At 38.5% G+C, this 27,737-nt stretch overlaps 1 protein-coding gene across 1 annotated transcript; it reads left to right on the top strand.

The window, feature by feature from the left end:
- NOL11 (nucleolar protein 11) lies at positions 1 to 25,774 on the top strand. The gene is made up of 18 exons (XM_063293488.1): positions 1 to 240; positions 2,446 to 2,559; positions 3,138 to 3,194; positions 3,912 to 4,057; positions 4,355 to 4,412; positions 5,685 to 5,826; positions 8,510 to 8,707; positions 9,305 to 9,381; positions 15,735 to 15,858; positions 17,348 to 17,445; positions 20,112 to 20,177; positions 20,694 to 20,878; positions 21,295 to 21,420; positions 21,967 to 22,194; positions 23,261 to 23,339; positions 24,598 to 24,690; positions 25,317 to 25,424; positions 25,627 to 25,774. Exons 1-18 carry the CDS (start codon positions 109 to 111, stop codon positions 25,738 to 25,740), a joined length of 2,145 nt encoding a protein of 714 aa, XP_063149558.1. The 5' UTR covers positions 1 to 108; the 3' UTR covers positions 25,741 to 25,774.
- Positions 25,775 to 27,737: the final 1,963 nt, after the last annotated feature.

A 27,737-nucleotide genomic window follows, 5' to 3' on the forward strand; every position in this document is an offset into this window, starting at 1 on the left:
GCTGAAGTACGGGAGGGGACGGAGCGGTGGAGGGGGAGTTGTAACGCAGGCGCATTGCATTATTCCCTCTCGCGAGACTGGCATGCAGATTCTCGCGCGCTTTGCAAGATGGCGACCTTCCGAGAGAGGTTCACGTTGTGCAGCTTGCCCGGGACACCCCCTCAGGCGCCGCTGGGGCTGGAGCCGGACGCGGACCGGGTGCTGCTCACGGACCGAGGTCGGACGGTGACGCTGTATAAGGTAAAGGCAGCCCACTGGCACTAGCGAGAAAGTCGGTGACCGCGATCCCGGGCTTGGCGGCGAGGAAGGGACACGGTCGTACTGCTGTAGTGCAAGCGGAGCGGCGAAAATCCGGGAGATTGCGGCAGCAGCAGTAAAGAGGGCTTTCGGTGTCTTTTTGCAGCCCGGATGCGGCACGTGCGCACCTTTCAACTTCTGTAAGGGAGCCCGGGGTCTTAGCTCGCAGCCTCGTGCTTGGAAAGCAGAGTCCCCATGGTGTGCTGCTGCCGGGGCGATGGGGCTTTCGTGTCCAGTCACCGTGGAGTACCAGCAATGAAACCTATTGTAGTCCTTTTAAATGGGTACTTAATCACTTCGGTACACAGATTGTATTTCTCTTTGCTTTTAAGATTACTTGGGTGCCGCCTTAACATTCCCCACGTTAGATGACAACTCGCAGAATTTGCAGGCACCTGTATTGGACATCTTGGCTGGGAATTCTGGGAAGTGAAGTCCTGTCCTTGTAGAAGGCACCAGTTCGGGGAGCTATGCTGCAGGCGCGCACATACATGCACACCATTCATTATAATTTTTAAAACTTTTAAAGGACATTTAAGCTTTGTTTTGGACCAGTATCATAAGACTTTTGTGTAAACTTGGTCCAAGGTTGCACTCTGCTAGGAAATCTGAAAACATTACCCCAGTTCTGCACCAGTTATCACTATGGTTTTCCAGACTGATTTAGAATACCAGTCTTAGTTTTTAATACATGGATGGGGAAACTGTGGCTTCCTGTCCTTTCCTTGTAAACACTGGAGCCTTCCTGACCATTTTTGCTCCAATTCAGTTGCATGTTTTTGCACAATTTTGTGGCTGAAAATACCTGAAATCATATTGCACAGGCACTAAATTTGACGTAATATACTTTATGAAATCCAGAACTCTGCAAACCCTGACAGTATTGGCTCTTTTCATGTCCACGGCACAGTCCTGTCTACTTTACTTTATTGCCATCACATTGTGAGCCTTCGACAGTCCCCACTGTGTTTTGAACCTTTAAATGGCTTGTGACAAGATTATTTGAAGGACATCATTCACTCATAACATCCTGCTACTATATTAAGATCTGCCTTAGATTGTAATTTTAGTCAGGAGGCTACAGAAAGTAATACTATCTATAATTCACCCATTTCAATAAGGATTTGTAAAAAAAATAAACAAGCATCTGGAAGTATATGTGTAGTGATTGATATTTTGGCTATCAAAGAAGATAAATTGGATAGCTGTTTTACTGGACCCTGAAAAGCCTTTTAGGCAGTTCAGATTGAATTTATTTATTTGTTTATTTATTTTTCTATCCTGCCTTTATTATTTTTATAATTTATTATTTTTATGAAGTACCTTCTAAGAAAATATTTTTTATCATCTTTCATTCACTGGATTACAATTTGTTTTGTTTTGTTTTGGTATCTTCAATCCATGGTAGAGTTATTACAAATATATTTGCCTCTCTAATTATCAAGCTATTTCATGGCATTTGTCAAGGATGACCTTTGCTTCCTTTAATCTTCAGTTTAGTTCTTGAAACAATGGTTTCTTCTATTTGACCAGGGATTCTTAACCTTTTTGTGCCATAGACCCCTTTTAAGTGTGGTGCCCCTTTTCAGAAAACTATTTAAATGCTATGGGCCTCATCTCAGAAAAATGTATTTAAATGCATAAAATACATAGACATAGATTGTATTATAAAGGAAACCAATTACGTTCAAATATAATTCAAATAATTTTAGATTTATTGAAGTTAACAAACATTCTGGGAGTTAGAGGCCATAAATTACTTCATTGCCTGCATTCATGATTGAATGGAAAGCTAAATTTGGCAGTGTATGCAACTGAACATGTACTAACCAAACAATATAGCTTGGACATTAGCAGCCTCCAAGATACTGCAACCTTATATCCTTAAGAGATACAGTCCTTAAATGGAAAGCAATAATTAAATTTTATAAGGAATTAAAAAGTAAAATGAAAGTATTAGTTATGTATCTGAACTGTGGAGTGAAGGCTTGAAATATCCAATTCTGAAGACTCAGTGGGGTCCAGGTATTTTTTCTGGTGGCTTCAAATCACATACTTGAACTCAGAATCATGTGATATTTTATTCTGATCTCCTAAATTACTTTATACTAAGCAGCCCATTTTATTTGAAACTTTCTTTTTCCCAAGGTGTCTGATCAAAAACCACTGGGTTGCTGGTCAGTCAAACAAGGCCAAACAATTACATGTCCAGCTGTATGGAACTCTGAAACAGAAGAATTCATTCTTGTTCATGATGGCAAGGTACGATTCCTAATTTATAAAATTGCAGGCTTGTACCAGTCCTCTCAGTGTTTTTTTAACCATGTTTTATTGAATCTTATCAGAGGATAATGATAGGCTTTGTTTAAAATTTGTTTTCATTTTCTGGTACTTTCCCTGTATAGGGAAGGGGAAAAGGGAAAGGGAAATGGCTATATAAACAATCTGGGAATGCTAAATATGTTGCCCATGTTTTCATTAAGTTGATCATCCATTCCTTAGTAAAGTGAAGTTGAAATCCTAGATGTAGAAACAAAATGTTCATTTTTCTACTGGAAATTAGTTCTCTTGCACAGGGTCAGTACAAGAAGGAAAAGCAATACTGCATTCTTACCTCTTTGCATATCTTCCATAGATCTGTTGGGGCTGTATTTTATGCAGCTTCAGAATACGTGCAGATATATTTCAGTACTTCAGCCAAGTACTTTTGTGTGCCATAGATTATTTTATTTACCTTAAATATATCTGAAAGTATTTGATTTTCTCCCAGCTTCAAGAGGGATAGTTAGCAAACAGGTTATTGTGTCTTTCTAAAATGATAATTCTGTAAATTTTAAAAGGTTTTACAGATCTGGAAAGAAGATGATACTGATTTGGATAAAGTTTTTAAAGCCACGGTAAGTACTGATAATATACTTCAAAGTTGTTGAAGGAAGTAATTATCTCAAGTAGTTGGACTCTGAATTCAACAAAGGATTCTATTGAAGGAGGATGGGGATTTTTGCTTGTGATCATTATTATTTAGTTACAGTTTCCCTTCAACTCAAAACCTTCTATGGAGAATTGAAGGGTTGTTCAGAAGATTATGCAGAATTGTGTAGAGAATTGCTAAGGTATCAGAAATCAATAAAAATGTCCATATTTCTCTCTCTTCCCCTGCCTATGCTGGTCTGTGACCATAATAAGATTGTACTGTACTCTCTTACATATCATAGTGGGATGTTCCTCATCAAAACAGGCACAGAAAGGCCAGATCATCTCCAGAGATAAAATGGTGGATCAACTCATAGTACTCAATTGAGTAGAATTCTGTTGCCAGTGAAGATATTTTCTCTCTTCCTCTCTCAAATCATAATCAGATTTGTTTTGCTGGAACAAGAGAATATTTCCATTTTGGAAAAGTGGATGAAGAGCAAGCGACATGAGTCTCGTGCAGGCCCACTTATCTAGAGAATTGGAATGAAGCTTGTTCCCCTGCTTACTAGGACATCAGATTTTTGAAGCTGGGTGAACAAAAAATTATTAGAATGTTTATTTTTACAAGGAGTCCTTTAATTTGTTACCATATGTGTAACCTAGTGCATTTCTCAATTTTTAAAAAAAATATTTTGCAGTTGTCATCAGATGTGTATCGGATACATTCCTTGCCACACGCTGAACCCTTAGTCCTGTTCAAGGGTGGAGCTGTTAAGAATTTGGATGCTTTGCTAGCAGCCCCACAGCAAGAAATTGAAAACGTTATTTCCAATGAAGTTATTATGTGAGTACCACTGCTTGTAGTAACTTTAAAGTTCAAAGTTTAAGCAGTAATCCTGATGTTTCATCTCTTCAGATCCTCCAAATGAAAGAATTGAGATTCTTTCCCCACTTGTACTGAATCACAGAAGATTCCCTGGCACATCTTTTTTTTTTCTGCCATATCCCCATGATATCGCCTTATCCTGACTCCAATCCATGAGTGAGACGTAACATACAATGTTAGGTGGCTGCAATAATATCTTATATTTTATTTGATTGCATTTTCTCCTGTAGCAATAACCATGTACCTTATTTTTAGGTGGAGTGATGCTTTAATTGGAGTTGAAAAGCATGTTCTTTTGTTTATTACTGAGCAGGTGAGTGTTAAAAGTTAGATAGTTGTAAAGTAGTTAAATGATAGTGTCAAAGTATAAATGTGGCGGGGCTGCTGCTTTTAGTAAGTAGGCTAAAATACTGATAATAGCTATATGTTCTATTCTTTAATATTGATACATCTTTCATTTATGTCACTACGCTGAGTATTCTGACAAATTTCCCAATCCTAGGACATTGTTACCTAAATGTTCAACTCTATTTGTCATAGAATGATATTGGCTTTCTGAAAGCTGAATAGTATTAATTAGTATTTTAAACACCAGAGACATATTGGAGGACTTCATTTTATTTCTTTATTTTTATTGCATTTATATCCTGCTGCAGTCAGACGATTCTTGGCAGTTTTATGAGCGCTAAAGATATGATCAAATGTTCAGATGACATATAAGGACCAAGCGTTTCTCATTATTTTAAAAAATTATCCAGATGTCAGTATTATGGATCTGATCCACTGACCTCTGTGAAAATGTTCCTGCGCACCAGATAATTAATAGAGTGTTGTTTGTAACAATATAGTGAAGCAGTCATCTTCAAGTGTAGAAAAGCTATTTTAATTTCAATAATCCATCGCAGTAATTTTCCACATTGAACTCTTAAGAAATTCTTCTGCTAAACTACTGTATTTATGAACCAGGCCTTGCCTTGAGTGGGATAGGATAGAGGCTGTTTGGTTCCTCTTCCTGGTTCCTTTAACCTAAGGTAAAGGTAAAGGTTTCCCTTGACGTAAAGTCCAGTCGTGTCCGACTCTAGGGGGCGGTGCTCATCTCCGTTTCTAAGCCTTGGAGCCGGCGTTGTCCATAGGACACTTCCGGGTAATGTGGCCAGCATGACGACTCGGAACACCGTTACCTTCCCGCCGAAGCGGTACCTATTGATCTACTCACATTTGCATGTTTTCGAACTGCTAGGTGAGCAGGAGCTGGGACGAGCAACGGGAGCTCACCCCGCCGCGCGGTTTCGAACCGCCGACCTTCCGATCGGCAGCTCAGCGGTTTAACCCGCAGCGCCACCGCGTCCCTTTAACCTACACATGCAAATATGAGAAGAAGTTCTGTATTGTTTAGACTCACCTTCCTCTGATACTGTTTTTTTCACACTGAATATATTGGCATGTGTTTCATATTGGATTATCCTTTCTGTTATTAAATGTGGGGCCTCAGTTCTGTTGGGTATGTGATCTAAACAGTTATTATCTTGCCTTAGTAATCTTTTCATGAGATAGATTGGGACATTAAAAAAACTTTCATTTTCAGGATAACAATTACTTCATATATGTACAACACTGCAGTCCATACATCCTGCAGAAGTTTAAACTTGAACAAGGAGTTGGGTCATCTACTCCACTGAGCTTTACAGCATATTTGAAAAACAAAGTGATCACACTCTTTTGCTTGTGTAAGTGTAACTGTATTTTCTAATTATGTTTAATTTTACAGCAGAGCCCCAGTTTAATACAACATGCACAATGTTACTTTAGATACCAAAAAAGACTGTATGTGTTTTGTAAATAGTATGCTTTCTGCTTCACTAGTCAGTAGTAACAAATAGTCTTATTTTCTATTATAGTCATATAAGCATAAACCTATAAAATGCATATAATTTCAAGACATTATGATTAGCTTCACACATGATGCTGAACTATAGTTTGTTTTAGCCTTGATGTTTTGGAGAAGCCATAATGGCCTGGTTCACATAAAACATTAAACATAAACTATGGCTTACAAATTACACCAGCAGAATTCCCATAGGTTAAGCAAGAATGAATTAAAGCACATCATAGTGTAGGAGGTGGGTCAGCATTCTAAGAGGATGGTATTTATTTTACTTTATTTATTGATTGATCAAATTTAGCCACCGCCCCTCTCCCCCAAAAGAGGGACTCTGGGCGGTTTACAGTAAAATCAAGCGCAAAATATAAATATTAAAATCTCATAAAACAGTTATAATAAAATACAGTAAATAAATAGAATCCAAGGAAGGTATAAAATCCAGGCTGGTGGGAGGGACTCTAGGGTGCGAGCCACCCCCAAGAATGGTTATTCACTTTCCCGCCCCAGGCAAGACAGCAGAATCAGGTCTTCAGGGCCTTCCGGAAGGTCAGGAGTGAGGGGGCCTGCCTCACCTGTGGGGGCAAGATGTTCCAGAGGGTGGGGGCCACTACAGAGAAGGCCCGTTTCCTGGACCCCGCCAGATGAAATTCTCTTATGGATGGAGTCTGCAACATGCCCTCTCTGGATGATCGGGTGGGGCGGGCCGATGTAATGGGGGTGAGACAGTCCCTCAGGTAACCTGGCCCCATGCCATGTAGGGCTTTAAAGGTAATAACCAACACCTTGAATTGGACCCGGAAGCAAACGCACCCAGTGCAGCTCATGCAGCAAAGGTGTTACATGTGCAGACCTAGGGGCACCAAAAATAGCCCGCATGGCTGCATTCTGGACCAGCTGAAGCTTCCAGATACTCTTCAAGGGTAGCCCCATGTAGAGCGCATTGCGGTAGTCTATATGGGAGATAACCAGGGTGTGAGTGACTGTCCGGAGGGCATCTCGATCCAGGAAAGGACGTAACTGGCGCACAACCCAAAGTTGCACAAAGGCCCTCCTGGCCACGAGTGCCACCTGCTCTTCAAGCAGGAGTCGTGAGTCCAGGAGAACCCCCAGATTACGCACTGAGTCTGTCTGGGGCAGTGCAACCCCATCCAGAACTAAGGATGACAATTTCCCAGAAGATGAAGCACCATCAATCCACAGCCACTCCGTCTTACCAGGGTTCAGTTGAAGCCTGTTGTTCCCCATCCAGACCCCCACAGCCCCCAGGCACTGAGAGAGGGCAGACACAGCATCACTTACCTCACCCAGGATAGAAATGTATAATTGGGTATCATCAGCATACTGATGATACCTCGACCCGTGGTGATGGATGATCTCACCCAGTGGTTTCATGTAGATGTTAAACAAGAGAGGAGAGAGAACCGAACCCTGTGGCACCCCACAATGGAGGGGTCGAGGGTCTGATCTCTACTCTCCTATCACCACCGACTGGGACCGGCCTTGGAGGAAGGAGGTGAACCAGCGCAAAACTACGCCGCCCACCCCCAACTCCCTGAGCCATCCCAAAAGGATACCATGGTCGATGGTATCGAAAGTCGCTGAGAGGTCAAGGAGAGCAAGAATGGATGCACTGCCTCCATCCCACTCCCGCCAGAGATCATCCGTAAGCGCGGCCAATGCAGTTTCTGTCCCATATCCTGGCCTGAAACCTGACTGAAAGGGGTCCAGATAATCCGTTTCGTCCAGGACCCTCTGGAGTTGCAGTGCCACCACCTTCTCAACCACCTTCCCTAAAAAGGGAAGGTGGGAGACTGGACGAAAATTGTCCAGCACAGTTGGGTCCAGCGATGGCTTCTTGAGGAGGGGGCGCACCAGTGCCTCCTTAAAGGCAACCAGGAACACCCCCTCACTCAAGGATGTATTTACCATCGCTTGGACCCAACCACACGTCACCTCCTGAGCTGCCTTCACCAGCCAGGAGGGGCATGGATCTAAATGACAGGTGGTGGCATTCACAATCTGGAGGATCCTGTCCACTTCCTCGGGTCCAACAGGATCCAACTGCTCCCAGATAACAAGGCTAAAACGTTCCCTCAGTATCTCCACAGATACGTTTTTTTTTATGTGCTGCATTAGATGTTGAACGTTTAAGACTGTTTTTCGGGGCTTTGGGAGGACTTTATGTAAATGTTTGGCCAGCTATATTTCTCTAGTGTTGATTGTTACTAGTCATCTTGCTATGATAAACATGGCAGGGAAAGAAGTTTTCTTCAACTCTTGGAAGTAATCTGGCACGTGGCATACTTACATTATTTTTAACCCTTTGATTACAGTTTGATAGCTGAGGCTTGTGTGTGTTTGTGCGCATACATGCATTACTTACTGTGGATCACCCATAGAAATAACAGGCAGAGGGAAGAAAGGAGTGACTATAGCGGTGGAGGAAGTTTGTAGGTCTGTATTAACTGCTGGTTCCAGTTTTTGTATTTATTATTGTAAACCAAGATGTCACTTGGCTTTGTATACAGATTCCAGCGGCTGTGTGTATAAGGTTCTGGTGCCACTGCAAGAGAGTAGAACTGCAGAAACACGGATTTTACCAAAATCAGTTCTGCTCAGACTCAATGTGTATGGAAGTATTCTTAAAGGAGCTTCAATTGTGATTCTTGATAAAGATCATATTGCCGTAACAGGATGCCTGGATTCCTCAGAAAGTAAAGTTAAAGGTAAGCAATTGAACAGTTGGACTAAAATAACTTAGCTTAAGTTAATTGGAACAAAACAGGAAGGAAAACATCCAAGAAACATTTGAAAAAGAATTAACAATAAGGACCTAAAGTTACATTATTTTTCAACACAAAATGTAGAACTGAAAAGCAATAGAACCCTGATTGGATCCTTACTGATTAAGCAGCTGAACAGTTCGGGAGGTCAGGAAAGATGCTGCGGGGTGGTAGAGGAAGAGACACTGATTAGTTTGATCTGATAACTCATGTTTACTGAGAACTGAGTAGCTTTCTAGAAAACATTATTTTGATATGTATTCTTTCCGATGCCGTAGTGCAGCGTTTCTCAACCTCGGCTGGCTGGGGAATTCTGAAAGTTGAAATCTACATATCTTAGAGTTGCCACGGTTGAGAAACACTGCCTTAGTGAATGAGAGACTTGATTATTGACAGCATTCAGCAAGAATGATCTGATGTGTTAATTGCTTTTGGAGTACTTTGCCAGAGTACTTTTAATTGGTTTCCAAACAACATTTATACATTTATGCATAGGTGAATGGCGCTCTGCCTGACAAATTTTGTTTTTCCTCTTGGTAGACTGCTTTTCAATATGGAATATTAAGTTTCAAACTCTGGAAGCATCAAAAGAATTGCCACAGGGAACAACTGGGCAAGTAAGTTGAGACTAGTTATTTGATTTTAATATACCTATTGCAATGGGGTCGTAATAGAAATCCGTGCGTATGTAGTGTGTAGAAGAAATGTTGGCAGTCTGTGTTTTAAATTATTTCCCTTTTGTCAATGAATATATTAAGCTGTGGTATAGCATAACTGAAACTCGAGCCTACTCAAGCCCATACGCTCTCTTTTCTTATTCTTGCTAAGGGAAATTTGGAAGCATTCATTTCTGCATACTGTTTTCGGTGTCCTTTGGACTCAGAATTGTTATTAAGTTTAGGCTTAATTTCAGTACACTGGTTTATAATACATGTCTAAATTTGGCTCACTTAGAAAAAATTGGATCAGCTTGCTGCACTAAACCAGATAACAAAGCAACGTTATGTTAACCCGAAACAATGCTTCCAAAGTCATCCTGTCACCTGGAAGAGAGGGAAATGCATTATACATTGGTTTAGCCCAGGGTTATACTGACTGAGACTTCAGAGACCTACTCCTCAAAATCATAGCTGTGGCCTTTCAGAAGTTTTACCAAAATGTAATTTTTAATTTGATTGAAGGGGAAAGTAGTTTAATACATGGGGAATAAGCACATTAAATATACTTAATTAACTCAATAAAAAAATAATTAAAAATTTAATTAAATCAGCTTTAACTTTGTCCTGGCTCGCCCTTTCTTTTTAGAGAGAGCTACCATCAGCATTCCATCCAAATGCCAAATATAATTTGATAAAGGTTGCATATCCCATGTGAATATAATTGTTATGTAATGAAATAAAGCAGTGAAATTCATTATTTTATAAAGTGAAATTTGACAGAGATGAGACCAATCACCAGAGAAGATGGAGTGCTGGGCTAATGGCTCTCCTCCCAACCTAGCTTTTCTGATTATTTTTTGCTGGTTCTCTTTGACTAATATCCAACTAATTGGCAAGATTAACAATAAAAAGATGTCTAAGAAGAGTAATTCCCCACAGTGAAGGAAATAAGGCTTACTTGGGTAAGTCAAGGATGGCTGAGAACAGCACCCCACTCTGGCAGTATATAAGAAATGACAGTGGAGGAAGACACCTTGGTGGGGGGCATGAAAGCCAAATACTGCCTGAGAAGAAGCTTCTATCTATCTACCTACCTACCTACATACCTACCATTTTTATTTTTGGTCAAATTGAAGGCGGTGAACATAGCTCATACTCCTTCCTCCTCCTGTTTTCCCCAAATCAACATCCCTGTGAGGTGAGGTGGGCTGAGAGAGGGTGACTGGCCCAAGGTCACCCAGCTGGCTTTCATGCCTAACTGAGGATTAAAACTTAGAGACTCCCCGTTTTTAGCCCAGCACCTTGGCCACTATACCCAATTGGCTCTCTTGACACGTTAGGAAGGATGACTTGATAGGAAATCTGATTAAGCAACTCAAACAAGAACTGAAGGAGGAATGGGATAAATCAGCCAATCTGAATAAAGAACTGAAAAATTTGTCTTCTCAAATTTCAGAGGTTGCCAAGACCGCTAGCAAAGTATGTGATATTGTTGTGAAAAACAAGCTTGGTATTAGAAAAGTTAAAAAAGATATTACTGACATTAGATTGGATTTGACTGGTGTGCAGGGTCCAAAGAGAAGAAATTGAGAAGTAGAGGAATTAGGGAAAATGCAGAAAAGCTTATTTTAATTGGACATTTTATCTAAAAACTTAACTACAAGCAACCAGATTTAAAGCTTTCAGGTAACAATGGGGAATGCACCCAAAAGATATTAGTCCTACCACGCTACAAAGAACAATGATGTTTAAAGAACTCATATAACTATGAGAAGAAGTTACAAAGATGGGATCTTTTAGCATTTGGGACTCATAAGATGACTGATGGTTATAACATAATATTGTTTCATATTAGTTGGGAAATAAGACAAAACACAGACAGTGGCAAAGTATTATTTTAAAATTAATACAAGGACAAGGTGAGCTGGAAGCAAGGAGCTGGAGCTCAGCATAGTGCTCTTAAACTAGATCTGTTAGACTATTTAATGAATCCTCTGTGAACTTTCTTCAGATGTGGTCTAAATTGGTTGGGGGGTTAAGATGGAGAACGGACCTGGGATCCCTCTGTGGTCATGTTACAAGAATCATATACATCAGATAAGATTTTGGAAGATTAGTTTTGGTGGAAGGGACTAACAAGTCAAAAGGGATAGCCATTTTATTTAAAACTAATACAGATTTACAGTAGGAAAATATTCAAAAAGATAGAGAGGAAGATTTATTTTTATTAAAGGAAAGTTTGAGAATAAAACTATAACATTGGCCTCTAAATACATACTAGATGGGACTCAATCAGAATTTATAATAAAAATTCTACAAACTTTATTAATATTTTTAGTATTAGAGATGACAACCTTTAGTATCTTTTATTTTCTTTATATATCCCTTTAGAAAAACCCTGCAATAGGAAAAAATATTTAAATAAACTGAATTTCCCAGAATTATCTTGAGTGGATGCCCAATGCTTGAATTCTCCATTTTCACACTTGAAGTTGATGTGGTTTTTAAAAATATTAAAAATGGAAAATCTCCGGGTTCTGATGGTTTAAAAGATTACTTCTGTAAGGCATTTAAAGATATTCTTAGATCAAAAATTTTATCATTAAGCAATGAACTGCATCAGGGAGCTCTTTTCCCCTTATCCTGGTATAATTAATTCCTAAACCAGATAAAGATCCATTAGAAGTGTCATCTTACAGACCTATCTCCCTCCTTAATCTTTATTTTAAATTATATGCAAACTGTTAGCCTGAAGTTAATTAAAGGAAAAATTATAAGCCAATCAATCAGGGTTCATTCCAAAAAGAAATATATCCAGCCCCATCAGAAAATTGCTAAACATCATTCATTCTTGTAAAATTAACTTATCTTCTTGATCAGTATGTTTGTTAGGTATCTTTAACTATTATAATTGTCTGGAAGAACTATTCCTAAAACAAACTTGTAAAAGATTTAAGATTTCAAATTATGGTAGCCATGATAGCAGTCAACGTGATAGAACAGGCTTATACTATTACAAATGTCCAGATAACAATTATTAAGTATGATTCAGAACACTTCAGTCTCAGGGCTGTCGTTTTATTATTTTATCTTATATTAGAAATATCAGTGATTGTTTTTTGTAGCAATAAGGAAATTAAAGGGATAAAAATAGGAAATAAAAATTATCATTTCAAATTCTAGTAAATACATTGGGATGGAATTGAAATAATTTGCAGAAGTACCAGAGTTGACAGTAAATTTTCAAAAGTCATAATTTATGTCCTTTTATATCTCACCTAAAATACCAAGAGAGTTAGCTAATATTTTAAATATATTGGTGGAAAGCAAATCCTTCAAATACCTAGGAATATAATCAAAAATGAACAAACTATTTAATAATAATTTTATTCCAGTGTGGAAGAAAATAAAACAGGAAATGAAAATATGGGATACGAAAGATTTAAATACACTAGGTCATATTGCAGATGTTAAAAAGATGTGTCTTTCAAAAGTATTTTTTATTTCAAACACTTCCAGTAGAAGTGCTAGAAAAATATTAATACTATAACAAAGAAAAATTGAACTTTTTTGTTTCAATACTAAAAAAGTAAGAATTAATAGAAAGATCATATATAGGTCTCTGTTCAGCTATTTAAGGAGGTAGAATATGATCAAGAACCATCGGTACTGAAGGAAGAAGTTCAAGCTGCACTGAAGGCACTGGTGAAAAACAAGGCTTCAGGAATTGATGGATTTCCAGTTGAGATATTTCAACAATCAAACAATGCAGCAGTGGAAGCACTAACTCTTCTATGTCAAGAAGTTTGGAAGACAACTGTCCTAACAACCAGGAAACACACTGAGACAAGGAACTGGTCTCTAATATTTATTGCTAGTACTTAACAGGAATCCTAACAAACTGAAGAAGCGTGGGGAAAACCCAGACATATAACCCCCAAGGGTTAAGGCGGTCCCGATCTGTGTCTCTTTGAATGGCTGAACAATTCATCAGTGCTACGCATGCGCTTGACAGTCTGGATGGGAGCCCCCTGCTCGCCATCCTTACTCATGACAACAACAACCTGGCCTACTGACTGGAAGAGATCCATATTCATACCCATTCCAAAGAAAGGAGATCAAACAGAATGTAGAAATTATTGAACAGTTCCATTAATTTCACATGCTAGCAAAATTTTGCTGAAAATAATTCAACAACGTTTGCAGCCTTACATCAACAGAGAACTACCAGAAGTCCAAGCTGGATATAGAAGAGGACATGGTATGAGAGATATCATTGCTGATGTCAGATGGATCTTGGAAGAATACTGGAAAGATGTTTACCTCTGTTTCATTGATTACACAAAGGCGTTTGACTGTGTGGACCATAACTAGTTATGGTTAATATTACGAAGAATGGGAATTCCAGAGCACTTAATTGTACTCCTGTGGAACCTGTACTCAGATCAAGAGGCAGTCGTTAGAACAGAAAATGGTGACATCGAGTGGTTCAAAATTGGAAAAGGTGTGTGGCAAGGTTGTATACTTTCACCCTACTTATTCATTGTGTACGCTGAACAAATAATTCAAGAAGCAGGAATGTATGAAGAAGAACGGGGTATCAGAATTGGTGGAAGACTCGTTAACAACCTGCAATATGCAGATGATACAACTTTGCTTGCTAGAAGTGAAGAAGACTTGAAGTACTTGCTGATGAAGATCAAAGATTGTAGTCAGCAATACGGACTACGCCTGAATGTGAAGAAGACGATTCTCACGAATGGACGAATAAACAATGTCACAATAAATGGAGAAGAAATTGAAGTTGTCAACTATTTCAGTCGACTTAGATCAACAATCAGTGCCAAGGGAAGTAGTAATCAAGAAATCAAATGACATATCACGCTGGGAAAATCTGCCATCAAAGGCCTATCTAAAGTTTTCAGAAGTAAAGACATCAGTTTAAAAACAAAGGTGTGTCTGATTCATGCCATGGTCTTCTCAGTTGCCACATATGCCTCTGAAAGTGGGACATTAAAAAAGGAAGATAGAAGAAGAATTGATGCATTGAATTGTGGTGTTGGCAAAGATGATTGAAAATACCATGGACTGCCAGAAGAACAAACAAATCAGTTTTAGAAGAAACACAACCAGGATGTTCCCGAGAGGCAAAGATAATTAGGCTTAGACTGTCATACTTTGTACATACATCGTCAGGAAAGACCAAACACTTGAAAAGTACATCATGTTTGGTAAAGTCGAGGGCCAGCGGAAAAGAGGAAGACCTTCCATGTGATGGATTGATACAATTACCACAACAATGGATGCAAACATTGGAATGGTCAGGCATATGGCGCAAGACCGAACAGCATTTCGTTCTTATGTAGGATCGCCATGAGTCGTAAACAACTTGATGGCAACTAACAACAACAATATAGGTCTCAGAAACAGGGAAGATGGATAGTTCCATTTTCAAAATTATGTTATGAGGCAGGGCATTTGGAACTTAGTATCTTTGTTATTGGAATATTCAACAAGACAATGTTTCAAAAAGCCCTATACTATGAAAAAGTTCATAATATATTTTGTACTAACTCTGAAAAAACTTTAAAACTCCCTTTATATGTTTTTGAGACAGATTACAGAAAAAACAATAACATTATTAGCAATAAAAATAATTGTCAGACTCCACAATCAAATTATTGCTGAATCGTCTGATTGTGTTCATCTGCAATGATGAGTCAACGCATGTCAAGAAAGAAGATGGGAGGGGGAATTGCAAGGAGTGTGAATTACTGCTGTTTGGGTTGTAAGTGGGGAGTCATGGTCGTGTTGCTGGAGACATTTGCGGCTGGCAATGCTGGCCATTGTAAGCAGAGCGAGAAAGAGAAAGGAAGGGGGTACTGGGCATTGGAATGTTTTAATTGAGAGTTTTCGGCGGGAACTTTTCAGTCACAGCTTTCTCTTGTTCTGTGCACTTGTTCTCAATAAACCTGAATTCTGCATATATACATTGTGCATGAGTTGGGTCAATATTGGAACTAAGGATGCCAGTTCTTACAATAATGCCAGCAATTTTATAAACTTCAACTTCTACACCAGCCACACATTTATTTACACAAAGGGAACCTTACAATCATCCATGCACTTGTGTAATTAAACAGCTTCAGCATGGTGATATTTATATAAATATTAGTGTGATTAATCACTTGCAGAACTAACAATAGTTTGAGAATGTTCATATCTGAATGATAGTAAGATAAAGGTTGAAAGCATATATGTTCACTAATTGTTTTCCACTGGCTTACCGTATATGTATGTGTTTATTTTAGTGCTGGGCTTATGATGATAAGCTGTTCATAACACATGGCAGAGAATTAGAAGTAATCCTATATAAGTGTGAAACATCCTCTTTGGCTGCTGCGGTTGGGAAAAGCAAGGATACACACATTTCTGGTAGGAACAACTGCAATGTTTTTAAATAATACTATATGTATATAAAAAAGTGCTTTTGGAAAATTACATTTAAAAATAGGTAAAACCAAAAGGATTTATATTATGCTTTGTTTATTATTGGAAGGCATAGTTCTCAGGCTTTTTGGTTTAAAAGCTATAATAGCTTCCTCCAAGTTCTGTGAATGCAACAAATAAAGCTGGTGAGAAATAATTCTCTTCCTACTAATTTCTTAAGTATCACCAAGTGTAATATTTATTAGTCAATTAATTGAAAGTTGTGGATTGATTTTAAATACCCCAATAAAAAGGTTTCTTAATTATTGAAGTTCATTTGTGTTTATGGTTCTTTAAATGATAAAGATGAGAGCCAGTTTGGTCTAGTGGTTAAGGTGCTTGGCTAGAAACCAGGAGACTGAGAGTTTATTTATTTATTATTCAAATTTAATTACCGCCCATCTCCCCCAAAAGAGGGACTCTTTTGTTCTAGTCCCACCTTAGGCATGAAAGCCGGCTGGGTGACCTTGGGCCAGTCCCTGTCTCACAGCCCAACTCAGTGCAATGTAGACTAGCCTCCACGTGGTGCACCCCAGGCAACGTGACTTGTCATGGCTAAATAGTCCACACATCTGGCTGCTGGACCTCACAAGGATTTCCCAGCAAGGAAAAGCAGCATGAACACCCAACTGCTATGCCATAGGATTAAAAAAAACAAACAATAAAGATAGGGAGCTACTGACCAGCTTACAACTTAAAGGGGAAGAGAAATTTGCGCTGTGGAGGAAGACACTAGGCAAACTATGAATATGAGGAGATACATGCAGGACTTGGAAGCTGTTGGAGGCTGACATAGAAAATAATAGGGCTGAGCATGCTTTAAAAATGTTTCAGAAGAGGCATTCCAGACTCTGGGAGTGCGGCACCTTTTTAAAAGCACCCATATCTTTTTTAAAGGACGCACAAAAATCTGAAGAAAGTTGCACCTGCTTTGCAGTGGTGCTATGCTCGTGCTCCCAGGTGTTCTGAACCGTCTCTTCTGACTGATTTTTGAAGCCCTAGAAAATAAACTAATAGCTTTGTTTATTTAGTTTATAGGGCTGGAACTGAGATCTATCTCTTGCAGCTTGAATTTCTTTTTGCACTGCAGTATTATTTCTATTAAGAAACTGGGGAAAATAATCTAATAAAATAATCAGGACAGTTGGTAGTCAAGCTCAGAAAATCTTCCAGAAAGTGAGAGAATATCTAATTGGATATTGAATGAATCCAAGTGGCAAAGTGCTGGCTTTTAGAACTGGATCCTGTGATGACTTAGAAAGTGTCATACTCTTAAACAAAAGCCTTTTGGAATCTACGATCAAAATGTACACTTTCTTCTTGTACGTTTTTGAGTCAGAAGAGGAACAAATTACTAGGAACTTGTGTGGGGCAGGGTGGGGAACATAACATGGAATATTTTGCATCCTTTAAAGTAAATATTACATGTTTCCAGAAATGAAATCTATGTCTGTTGATTGGAATATGCTTCAGGAAGACGATCTCATGTCTGCCCGTCCAGATAAACCTGGTAAAGATGAATCTAAGAGGCTGGTATGTTTATTTTATTGTGATTTTTTTTCTAATTTCCTTTCCTTTCTATATAATACGGTTTTCTGTATAATACATATTAATCACGGTATAGATTATTATATCTATCTTCTAATTGAGCTGAGTAATAGCAAGAGTCTCATGAAGCTGTGTAGCCTCTAAATTGAGCAGATGAATAAATAAACAAGTTATATGGTAACTTCAAAAATCAGTCAGAAGAGACGGTTCAGAACACCTGGGAGCACGAGCATAGCACCACTGCAAAGCAGGTGCAACTTTCTTCAGATTTTTGTGCGTCCTTTAAAAAAGATATGGGTGCTTTTAAAAAGGTGCCGCACTCCCAGAGTCTGGAATGCCTCTTCTGAAACATCTTTAAAGCAATACGAAATTGCTTTTCCTCAACTATTTTGGTTTCTGAAAGATTTTTCTCCAGCTGAATCCAAACCAAGTTAATTATCATGCTCCCTAAAACTTGATGTGGAAAATTGTGAGCAATCAAATAACTCAATAATCAAGTTCCAATCCTTGGTATAATGTACATACTGATGATCTATATATTTTCAGGCCAAAATATTTTATACTGTTTCCTTAACACTATTCTGTTGATGACTGGATTCGAGTTGATACTGCATACTGGAATCCAAGAATCTAGTAGCCATCTGTTTAACCCTAAAATTCTCAACTGTTTTTGTTAACTGTCCAGATTTCTGTAAGCAGAGAGGATGATGTGATTATATCTGCCCTGGTGTGACAGTGTCACCATGTGGACAGACAGGAAAGGATAAATGTTAATGGACTTAATTTTTTATTTGTGCTCATAGGAGCTAGCATATCTCTGCGTTTTAATCAATATGAAAGAAGATGGGAATGGGAAGGTGGCTATTTCCCATCACAGGATAATTCCTTTCAAGCATGGCTAACTGTTGCTGGGGTGGGGTGGGGGAATTATGGATAATTAGCTTGGAAAATGGAAGACAAGAAAAGTCTTGAATTTGTTTTTCTCCCCGTTGTATTCTGAGATACAAAAATCATGAGAGCAGACCACTCTCTGACTTTCTCTCATCTAAATGCAAACTCTTTCTTTAGGATTGTGCCTTGAACCTTCTCTTATGTATATTGAATATACTAGCATTTTAAAAGTCCAAAATTTATGCATATGTATATTATTTGCCTTTATTATATGAACATGTATTTCAGCATTTTAAAAATGTAGTATACAGTAGAGAATGGAATACTCTATCCCATACAATTAACCAATGAATTGTATCTCATAGCATTGTTTCTGAGGTTATTTATTTCTAAGCTAGAGCATGAGTGTGTGTTGTGTGTGTGTGTTTGTATTGTTGTAAGAGAGGCATATGACAACTGTCAGATTAGCCAAGGATCATGTGACATCATCATCATCATCATCATTAGATGAGGCTCTTGGTTCATCCAAGTAATTTTTGAGACCTTCCTTGCCTTTTTCAACCTTCTTCATTCATCATATGACTCTGACAATGAAAAGAACTATTCCAGAAGCTGCAGGGAAAAATTCATGCATTCACCATCGTGCACCCAGCATGTTTGTGTTTTAAGGAGTATTACAGTCTCCCAACTGTGGAAGTGTTTCTAGGACACTTTTAAGAAAAGCCTTCCATGGGCTTTAATGGAATTTTCTTTTCCCCTGCTTTAATGCAAGTAAAAGGTGTCATTTTGGAACCAATCAGCACGTGACAATTCTAGCTGGGGTCACTAGGTGGCTTCCATCAGTAGAGAGCAATAGCTGGATCTTCTTTTAACAAGTGGAAAAGCTAATTTTCCTTCAGCAACCATTCAAAGTTATGACGGCGCTTAATGAAGGGACTTATGACTGGTCCTCAAGGTTCTGGCCATTGTAGTGTCCCTGCAGTTATGCGAACAAAATTCAGGTGCTCTGCAGCCAGCTTGCACTTAAGACTGGTTGCAGCATACTGCGGTCATGTGATCACCATTTGTGACCTTCCCTGCCAGCTTCCCACAAGCAAATCAATGGGGAAGCTGGCAGGGAAGTTCGCAAATCTCCCCCCCCCCCCAGCTTTCTTTGCACACACCATGCCCTCCTTTCCCTCTTCACTCACTCGCACACACCATGCCCTCATTCCCCCTTCACTCGCACACATGCACCCACCAGCACCCTCCATCCCGGGCCTCCCTGCTCTTGCACACACTTTGCACCCTCTTTCCCCAGCCTTCCTGTGCTCACACAAACACACACACCCCACACCCTCTTTCCCTGGCCTGCCGCACCACAGCAACCCTTCCCCCATCTCACCTGCAGCCTGTAATGGGCCTCCCAGGGCTTAATTTTGGTTTGATGCAATAGAGGTATCCAAACCACACCTATTCTATTCTATTAGTGATTTTAACATAATCTAATGGGAACCAGTGATGGTATTCATATTTCTGCCCATTACACAGTAGGGTAACATCACTGCTGGTATACATGTTAAGAATACTTGGGTCACATGATCCTTATCACCTGACAATACCTTTCCTACATTCACCCAGATGGTACCTTCATAATAAATGACCAGGGCTTCATGTTAGGATGTAAGATCTCATTGAAGACATAATCTTTGATTCCTAGTTTTCGAGGAATGTTATCTACTTGTTTCAGAGAATCTTAATTCCTTTGTCAAATATTGCAGTTGAGATCAAGGAAGAATGCTCAAGAAGGGACCTTGATGGTTGAACAGCTTCTTGTAATTATTAAGGTAATTATGAACACTCCCTATTGAAAGCAAAGGGTAACAAGGCAATCTTGAGTGGCATTGGTTTTTTTCTATGTACAAATGCATCTTTAAGCATGATTCTAATGAAGTGAAATATGAGTAGTTGATGTGCAATTCCCCTTAAATATCAGCAAAACAAATTAAATATACAATAATCATGGTTATATTAATTGGCATTTTTAAAATGTAATTAACAAATCTCCTGATTGATGGGTCATGATTTTTTTTAAAGTTGTTTTGTAAACTGCAGAAACAGCCTGAGTAGAAATATTTCTTAAAAACAAAACCTTTTCTTGGGATGCTGGCATCTGTGATACATGCAAGCATCTAAAAACTGTTTTATCTTTCCAAACTTAGTCTCATGAAGAATTAATGGACCAAAACTTTTACAATAACCATGTTGGATGACTAGTCCAGCAATTACTAATTTTAATTATCAAGTAAGAAAATCATTAAAGTTATATTTGGAACTATTAAGTCAAGTATTCTCTTTTTTAGGGTGCTTCTCAGAATACAGTAGAAGAAAAACTGTTGGCATTTTTGTCTAGTACCCCAATGCCAGTCTTTCAAGCATCAGTTGGATGTATAGTGTCTGCTCTGGTGAACAGATGTAAAGCAGAGTCATCGTTCTATCCTCGCAGGTGCTTGGTACAACTGATTCAGATGCAAGGTCTCTCTTACAGGTAACTAATATCTAATCTTTTCTAACAAAAAGAATTCTTCACATCAATAGCTCCCAGGAATTGGTTACTTTATAAACCTGTGGCACTTCCAGAAACTTTTGAAAAAGATGTATGGGAAAATACATACAGAAAGCCTAAAAGGTAGCTCATCAGAGAGCTAGTTTGGTATAGTGGTTAAGGTGCTGTCTTAAAGACCAGGAGACTGAGAGTTCTAGTCCCACCTTAGGCATGAAAGCCAGCTGGGTGACCTTGGGCCACTCACTCTCTCTCAGCCCAACCCACCTCACAGGGCGTTGTGAGGAAAATAGGAGGAGGAAGGAGTGTGAGTTATGTTCACTATCTTGAGTTATATATAGGGCAGGAAATAACAACAACAACAATATATTGAGACCTTCACTACTTATTTTGTGTTCCAGCATGTGTCCAGAATTGATGGCAATCTCAGTGGAGAAAACAGATATACACTTGTTGCAACTATGTCTGCAGCAATTTCCTGATATCCCTGAAGCAGTGATTTGTACTTGCCTGAGGATTTTCCTGAGGTAAATATGACATACTTCTGTCTACGTTTAAATTTACTAATAGTTCCTGCAGTTTGTTTTGAACTACTGGGCTTTTTTCCAGTTTAGTTTGTGTTTTAAAAAAGGCTCTGAAAAGATGGTGCTATCCTTAGATCACCATTTGGACAAGCTGAAGAAATGATAGCTAATATAAATCATATCTTTTTCTTCTTTTCATTCTAGAAGCATATTCATTTAGGTCTACTTAATATTGTATGAATCTAAAGTAATTTCCCTGTTATACAATCCAGATTGTAGATTCTTTTTCTTTTAATTGATTCAGATCAGAAAAAGTTCATCTTCAGGCAATTATCTATATAATGGCTTTCTGCATCCCTGATGTTCTATTATCCCTATCAACTTTGCCTGCCTAAGGCAAATTTTTCCATACATCAGGGGAAGTCATGTTCTTCTTTCTTGACTACAAACAATCTTTCTTAGATTTATTATTATTTCAACTTCAGGAATATTTTTAAATACCATTTTAAACAAATATAAGTCTTTGTGGACATTTCTTTTTCTTTGTAGCATTGGTGATGACCACCTTGAAACAATGAATATGAATTTAGATTTTGTACCAGGTCATGTTCATACTGTACAAAACAACAAAATGGATGAACTGTCTAAAGTTGTACAGAATGGCTGCACTTTTGAACTCATAGAGGAAGATGGCTGTGATACACAGACAATACAGAAACCCCGTGAAATAGATCTGAGTGAAATATGTCCAGTTGGGCCATACAGAGCAACATTACTGTATCCTTTGGAATATATTATTGATGAGAATGATGAGAAAGAAACAATATCCTGATTGTTCTTCCTATTCTGTATAATATTCTGAATTGAAAACGTTAACCCTCAGATGTGGTCTGTGGCTATTTTTCAACCAAGTGCTACACGATTAGACCTTTTGCTAGCATAATGCACAAGGATAGTAGCAATTTTTCTTGAGCCACACCCTAGGCAGTGTGGCTACTCAGGAACGATGTGAGCTGGAAGTTACCTCTAGAGCACAGATGTCCCACTAGTGCCATAGAAACAAAATTATGCAGGAGAAGATTTATTCTGCTCCATATTCTATGGAGGCCATTACAAAATGCCCCCTATTAGTACTATCTCTTTATGTGTATTTAAAAAAAGGAGGATATATAGAGAAATAAACCTTATAATTCCTCTGAAAAGTAGAGGATGATGTGTACCACTCTATGCTGCACTGCTACAACAGTCTGATCGCAAAGGTAAAGACTGAACAGGACTGAAGCTAAATTGCATTCCTTCTTTGTGGATCCATTGGTCCATATATGTTCACTTTTAACTCATGATCCTCAGTCCCAGCTTTATCTTTCTACATTAAGATGCTTACAGAAAGGAATTCTTTCCTGCTGGGTCAAGACCAGCAGAAGTCGCACTAGTGCTACTTGGTTCTACTAAATCTTCACTGAAAGATTGGTGCTTTGTTGTTTATGACCTAGGCAAAGATATACCGACATTCAGAGCCACAGTTAATCCTTTCTGATCACTGTAGGTAAGGTACTGGTCACGTTTTTTTCCTCTTTCCCTAACAATGAGTCTTGGTAGAATTGTTCCTAGGACCAGCAGTGTTAATTTCTAAAGTCTCCAGGTTTTGAATCATGTTGTTCCGTAATTGAGATCTGTTGGATTGTGAGTTCTTTGGATGATGAACCAAGGCTGCTTTACCTATTAATCTTTTTTAAATGTTTTAGTTTCAAAAGAACTGCTTTCAAAAAAAAAATTGGGATAAAATAAGATACAAATCTTAATACAAGTAGATCCTTGACTCAATTATCTCAACCTTACGCAGAAATACAATTATTTGTTCAGCATATAGTGAAACATTTCTTTTGCCTCATTTGAAAGATCTCTCTGCAAAGGAAGTCATAGTAAGTATTGGTTTGTTCCTTCAGAACTCAGTGACTGTGTCAAATTAGTTTTATACAGGTAGTCTTCGATGTACGACCACAATTGGGACTGGAATTTCCATCGTAAGTCATTGCAGTTGTAAGCTGAGTCACCACGTGCAGGAACTGATTTTACGACCATTTTTATGGCGGTCGTCAAGCGAATCACCATTGTCGTTAAGTAAATCCAGTTTCCCCCATGGACTTTTTTGCCGGAAAATGGCAAAAAAGTCGCAAAACATGATCATGTGATTGCAGGATGCTGCAACCGGTTGTAAATGTGAGCCAGTTGCCAAGCACCTGAAATGCGATCATGTGACCATGGGGGGGTGCGCAACATTTTGCGATGCTCCGAAGTGCTTTACAGGCTGTAAAGCACCCATTCTGAGGCCGTCATAACTTCAGACTGTCATCAAATGAACAGTCTTAAGTCAAGGACTACCTGTACTTGATTATGATTTTGCTAAAGTTGTCCCTTCTTTTTAAATAAGAACTTTATTAAATTTCACAGTATAGTTAAAATACAAAATAGAAATTACAGAAAAGATAGAAGGTAGAACTAAAGAAAAAACTATAAAAGTGAAAATAGAGAACAGAAACAGAAAGTGACTTCCGACTTTCTCCAATACAGATATAGATACAATTAGAAATGTGATCTCTTACCATTAATTAAACCATATTAACATTATTTCTATCAAAACAAACTATTTAATCAGTAAAACCCATAATCAAAACATTTTTCCAACACAAGCAAGTAGTCTAAAAGTGGTTGCCAAGCAGAGACAAATCTAGAAATAGTATTATCTCTTATTAAAGCTGTTAACTTAGCCATTTGAACCAAATCCATTAGTTTAATCATCCGGTCTTCCACTGTAGGTATTTGTGAATCTTTCCATCGTTGTGCATATAAAAGTCTCGCAGCTGTAAGCATATATAAAAGCAAAGTTCCATGTTGTTTCTCAAGCTGCTTCTCCATCAAGCCCAAAAGAAACAGTTCTGGGGGGGGTTTTGTAGGTTCACTTTGAGGATCTTTTGGATAGTAGTACCTACTTGATCCCAAAATTTTAGCCTTCTCGCAAGTCCTATTGTACCTTGAATATCCTGTAGTGTTGTTGATGCATGGGATGTCTCAGTTGCACAACCAAACAAAACATAAGTCATTCTTTTAAAAAGGGACTGAACCTTTGTTTGCATATCTAGTTGTATTCAGCAACATCTAATCTTACTGTTTTCTTCTTAGTTATTTCTCCAGTATCTTCAGTATGTATACATGCAATGTAATAAAGAGTCTTCTGCACGCTTTCCTGGAGCATTTTGTCTGACCGTACAGCAGGTACAGAGAATTTTTCCTGTGACTGTGATGATTGCATTAGAGCTTCTATTCCTAAAAGTGCTCGGTCTGGATAATTTTTATTTGGTTTGCCGTATATGCTGGGATCTTCCTGTAATGTGATGTCACTTTCAACAAATTTTCAGAAGCCCAAATTGTGCTTCCTATATTAAATTCTAATGCACAGCAACATATTTCTAGGTAAATCTGTGGCAGTGAACTGATTGGATAGCTGTCATTACCAGTAAGGTTGTGCTGCGGGAAAACCTATAACGTTTCTGTGTTCCGTGGGGAAATTGTGCTAGAAATACATTCACATTGACAAGAATGGAGGTCATGCTTGCCTGGAATTAAAATTATGGAAACACATAATTTGGTAAATGCTTCACAGAATTACCATGATTGCAAAAGATAAAATAAAAATAAAAATCAGTAATTTTTAAACATGCTGAAGAAGCTACCTTCTTCAGAATGTTGTTAGTATCAGTTTCAACACTGAAATTAAAAGGCTGGGATTGTAAGTAGGTATGCAACAAAACTCTGCAAAGCCATTGGCCTAGCTTGCATTTTAATGGCTGAATACTAAGATACTCTTTCATGATGACAGTGTACCTTGACTTCATTTCCAGATTATGGACTGGTTGTGCCTCCTCCTAGATGCTCATTTTACAGTTGTTGTTATGCTGCCAGAAGCAAGAGGGTTGCTTTCAAAGCTACACAAGTTTGTTAGAGCCCAGGTAAGTTTCCCTTCATCTTAATACTACAATCTCAAGCGGAAATTGATCACAGCTATTGTAGGTCTTCCCACTCCCACAAAAAACGTAAATGTCTGCTGTTTTATGCATTCTACATGGGCAGTTATTACTTTGGTTCTCACAAGGAATGAGACATTAAAATGCATATTTACTTGTTGGCTAAATCTTTGCTTTTTATTTTTAGGTACATTTTTACTCCGAACTGAACAAGATTGAAGGAAGTCTGAAACATTTACAGAGAATAAACCACCCAGAAGATAAAGGCTTATATTCCATAGAAGTTATAAAGCTTACTTGAAATTGGCACATCTTCATTAAATTATTGTTATGAATCTGTTGTAAAGAGCCCTTTATTCTCTTTGAGAGAAGTACTAATTGTGCATGTCTCACACTGATGAGCAGTTATCCTGTCCCTGTTAAGTCACATTAATTGTCTTAGTTGAAGACTACAGACATAAAACATTACTTGGCTTTTCTTAAAATAAATATAGCAAAGAATGTTGCAGGGAAAACTTTATACTATCTCTAAATGATGTCCTATGAGTTATATTTATAGCTTCCCTATTCCATAAATTTGAGTAGCATATAAACAAGCACCACAAAACTACTTCACAACTGTGGAGTCCTTGCTGCTCTCTGAGCCTTGTTGTTTTCTTGCAGATGTTTCATTGCCAGACTAGGCAACATCTTCAGTGCAAAGAGGAAGTGGGCCTTGCTCTCAGTTTATATATTTATATACTGTGGCTTGCCCTGCTTGTGTTGGGGGGGGGGTGTTCTCTCCTTGGGAGTTCTTTGATTGGGCTGTTGTTTGCTGTTGATTGCCTGAGTTGATAGTTCCTTGATTAGGGTATATTGTGCTCTTTGATGGTTCATCTGGTGTTAATCCTAGTGTTGATTTTTGCATATCTGGGTGTTGATTGCTGGCAAGGGAGTGTACTGGTCTTTTGGCTTTTCTATTGTCTCTTCTGAATGGTATGTAAATGTTTATTACAACACAAGCAGGGCAAGCCACGGTATATAAACTGAGAGCAAGGCCCACTCCCTCCTTGCACTGAAGATGTTGCATAGTCTGGCAAAGAAACATCTGCAAGTAAACAACAAGGCTCAGAGAGCACCAAGGACTCCACAGTTCAACCCTGAGCTACAAATATTAGCTTTGATTGCTACTTCACAACTCCACAGCAATATAATGAAGAATTATTAAAATTGATAGTAACTAGCAGGAATGTGCTGGGCTTTGGATCTGAAGCCAGAAGGGGACTTCTGAGAGCAGATATGGAATGCACAGTTGGTGCTTCCGTAAATCAAATGCATATTTTCCTGGATCATGTGGCTACTGTGCAACTCCAGGATAAGACGCAGTTTCTTCAGGAGGTGCTGAAAAATGTGGAGTGCACACCTCGGCCTGCTCTGAAACAGTTTTTTAGCTTCAGATCTGAAGTGCACTAAGAACTGGTGGCAGCAGTTCAAGGTGCTGCAATCGGATTAGTTATTCTAGTCTTTAAAACTCTGGGCAAAAACCTGAAAAAGATGGTTTTATAAACTAACTTGCACCTAAATTGGACCTGGAAATAAGGAACATAATAACTCAAACTTGACAATTTAAATTGCTCTCCTGACTTCCTCATAAACACGGAGACACAAAAGAGCAACCCTCAGAGCAAGTCAGAACAAGCCATATCTTAAATTGACAAGTTCTGTTGCTTAAGAAGACAGAGACCTGAATGCTTTAATTCCAGCTGATAGTTGGGGAGTAATATATTGCTAAGGTCAAACCAAAACAGTCCTTTGCCTATTAATGGGTCCTCATTATTTGACTAATTTGGGTGGCACAGCCTCCCCTAAGTTTTAGAGAAAAGTGTATCAAATAGTTCAAAAGGTATCTATAACTGCTTTTGCCAGTAGACAAAAAAACAGATTTAGCCATTCATTCAATAAATTAATTGGATTCACGTTGGATGATCCTATTCACGATTCTCATCAAAACTATAATTTGTCCAGATCTGCAACAATAGAATGACTCAATATTAATTTCATAATTACAATGGAAACTGGATGAGCCTCATAGCCCCTTCAGTCTTTCTATCTGGTAAAGCCTGAACAAGCTTCTGCCATTTAAAAGTCTGAAATTTACCTTGAATCATTTATCTCCTATTATTTAAATTTATATGCTGCCCAACTCCCAGTGACTGTTAGATTTACAGATGGTGCTCTTCTAGAGGTCTTTGCATTTCAAGTGTCATCTTGCAGTTAAGAAGGTTCATTATCAAATAATTGCATGAATTTGCAGATGGG

This window comes from Candoia aspera, chromosome 2, assembly GCF_035149785.1.
Source record: "Candoia aspera isolate rCanAsp1 chromosome 2, rCanAsp1.hap2, whole genome shotgun sequence".
Classification (NCBI taxonomy): Eukaryota; Metazoa; Chordata; class Lepidosauria; order Squamata; family Boidae; genus Candoia; species Candoia aspera.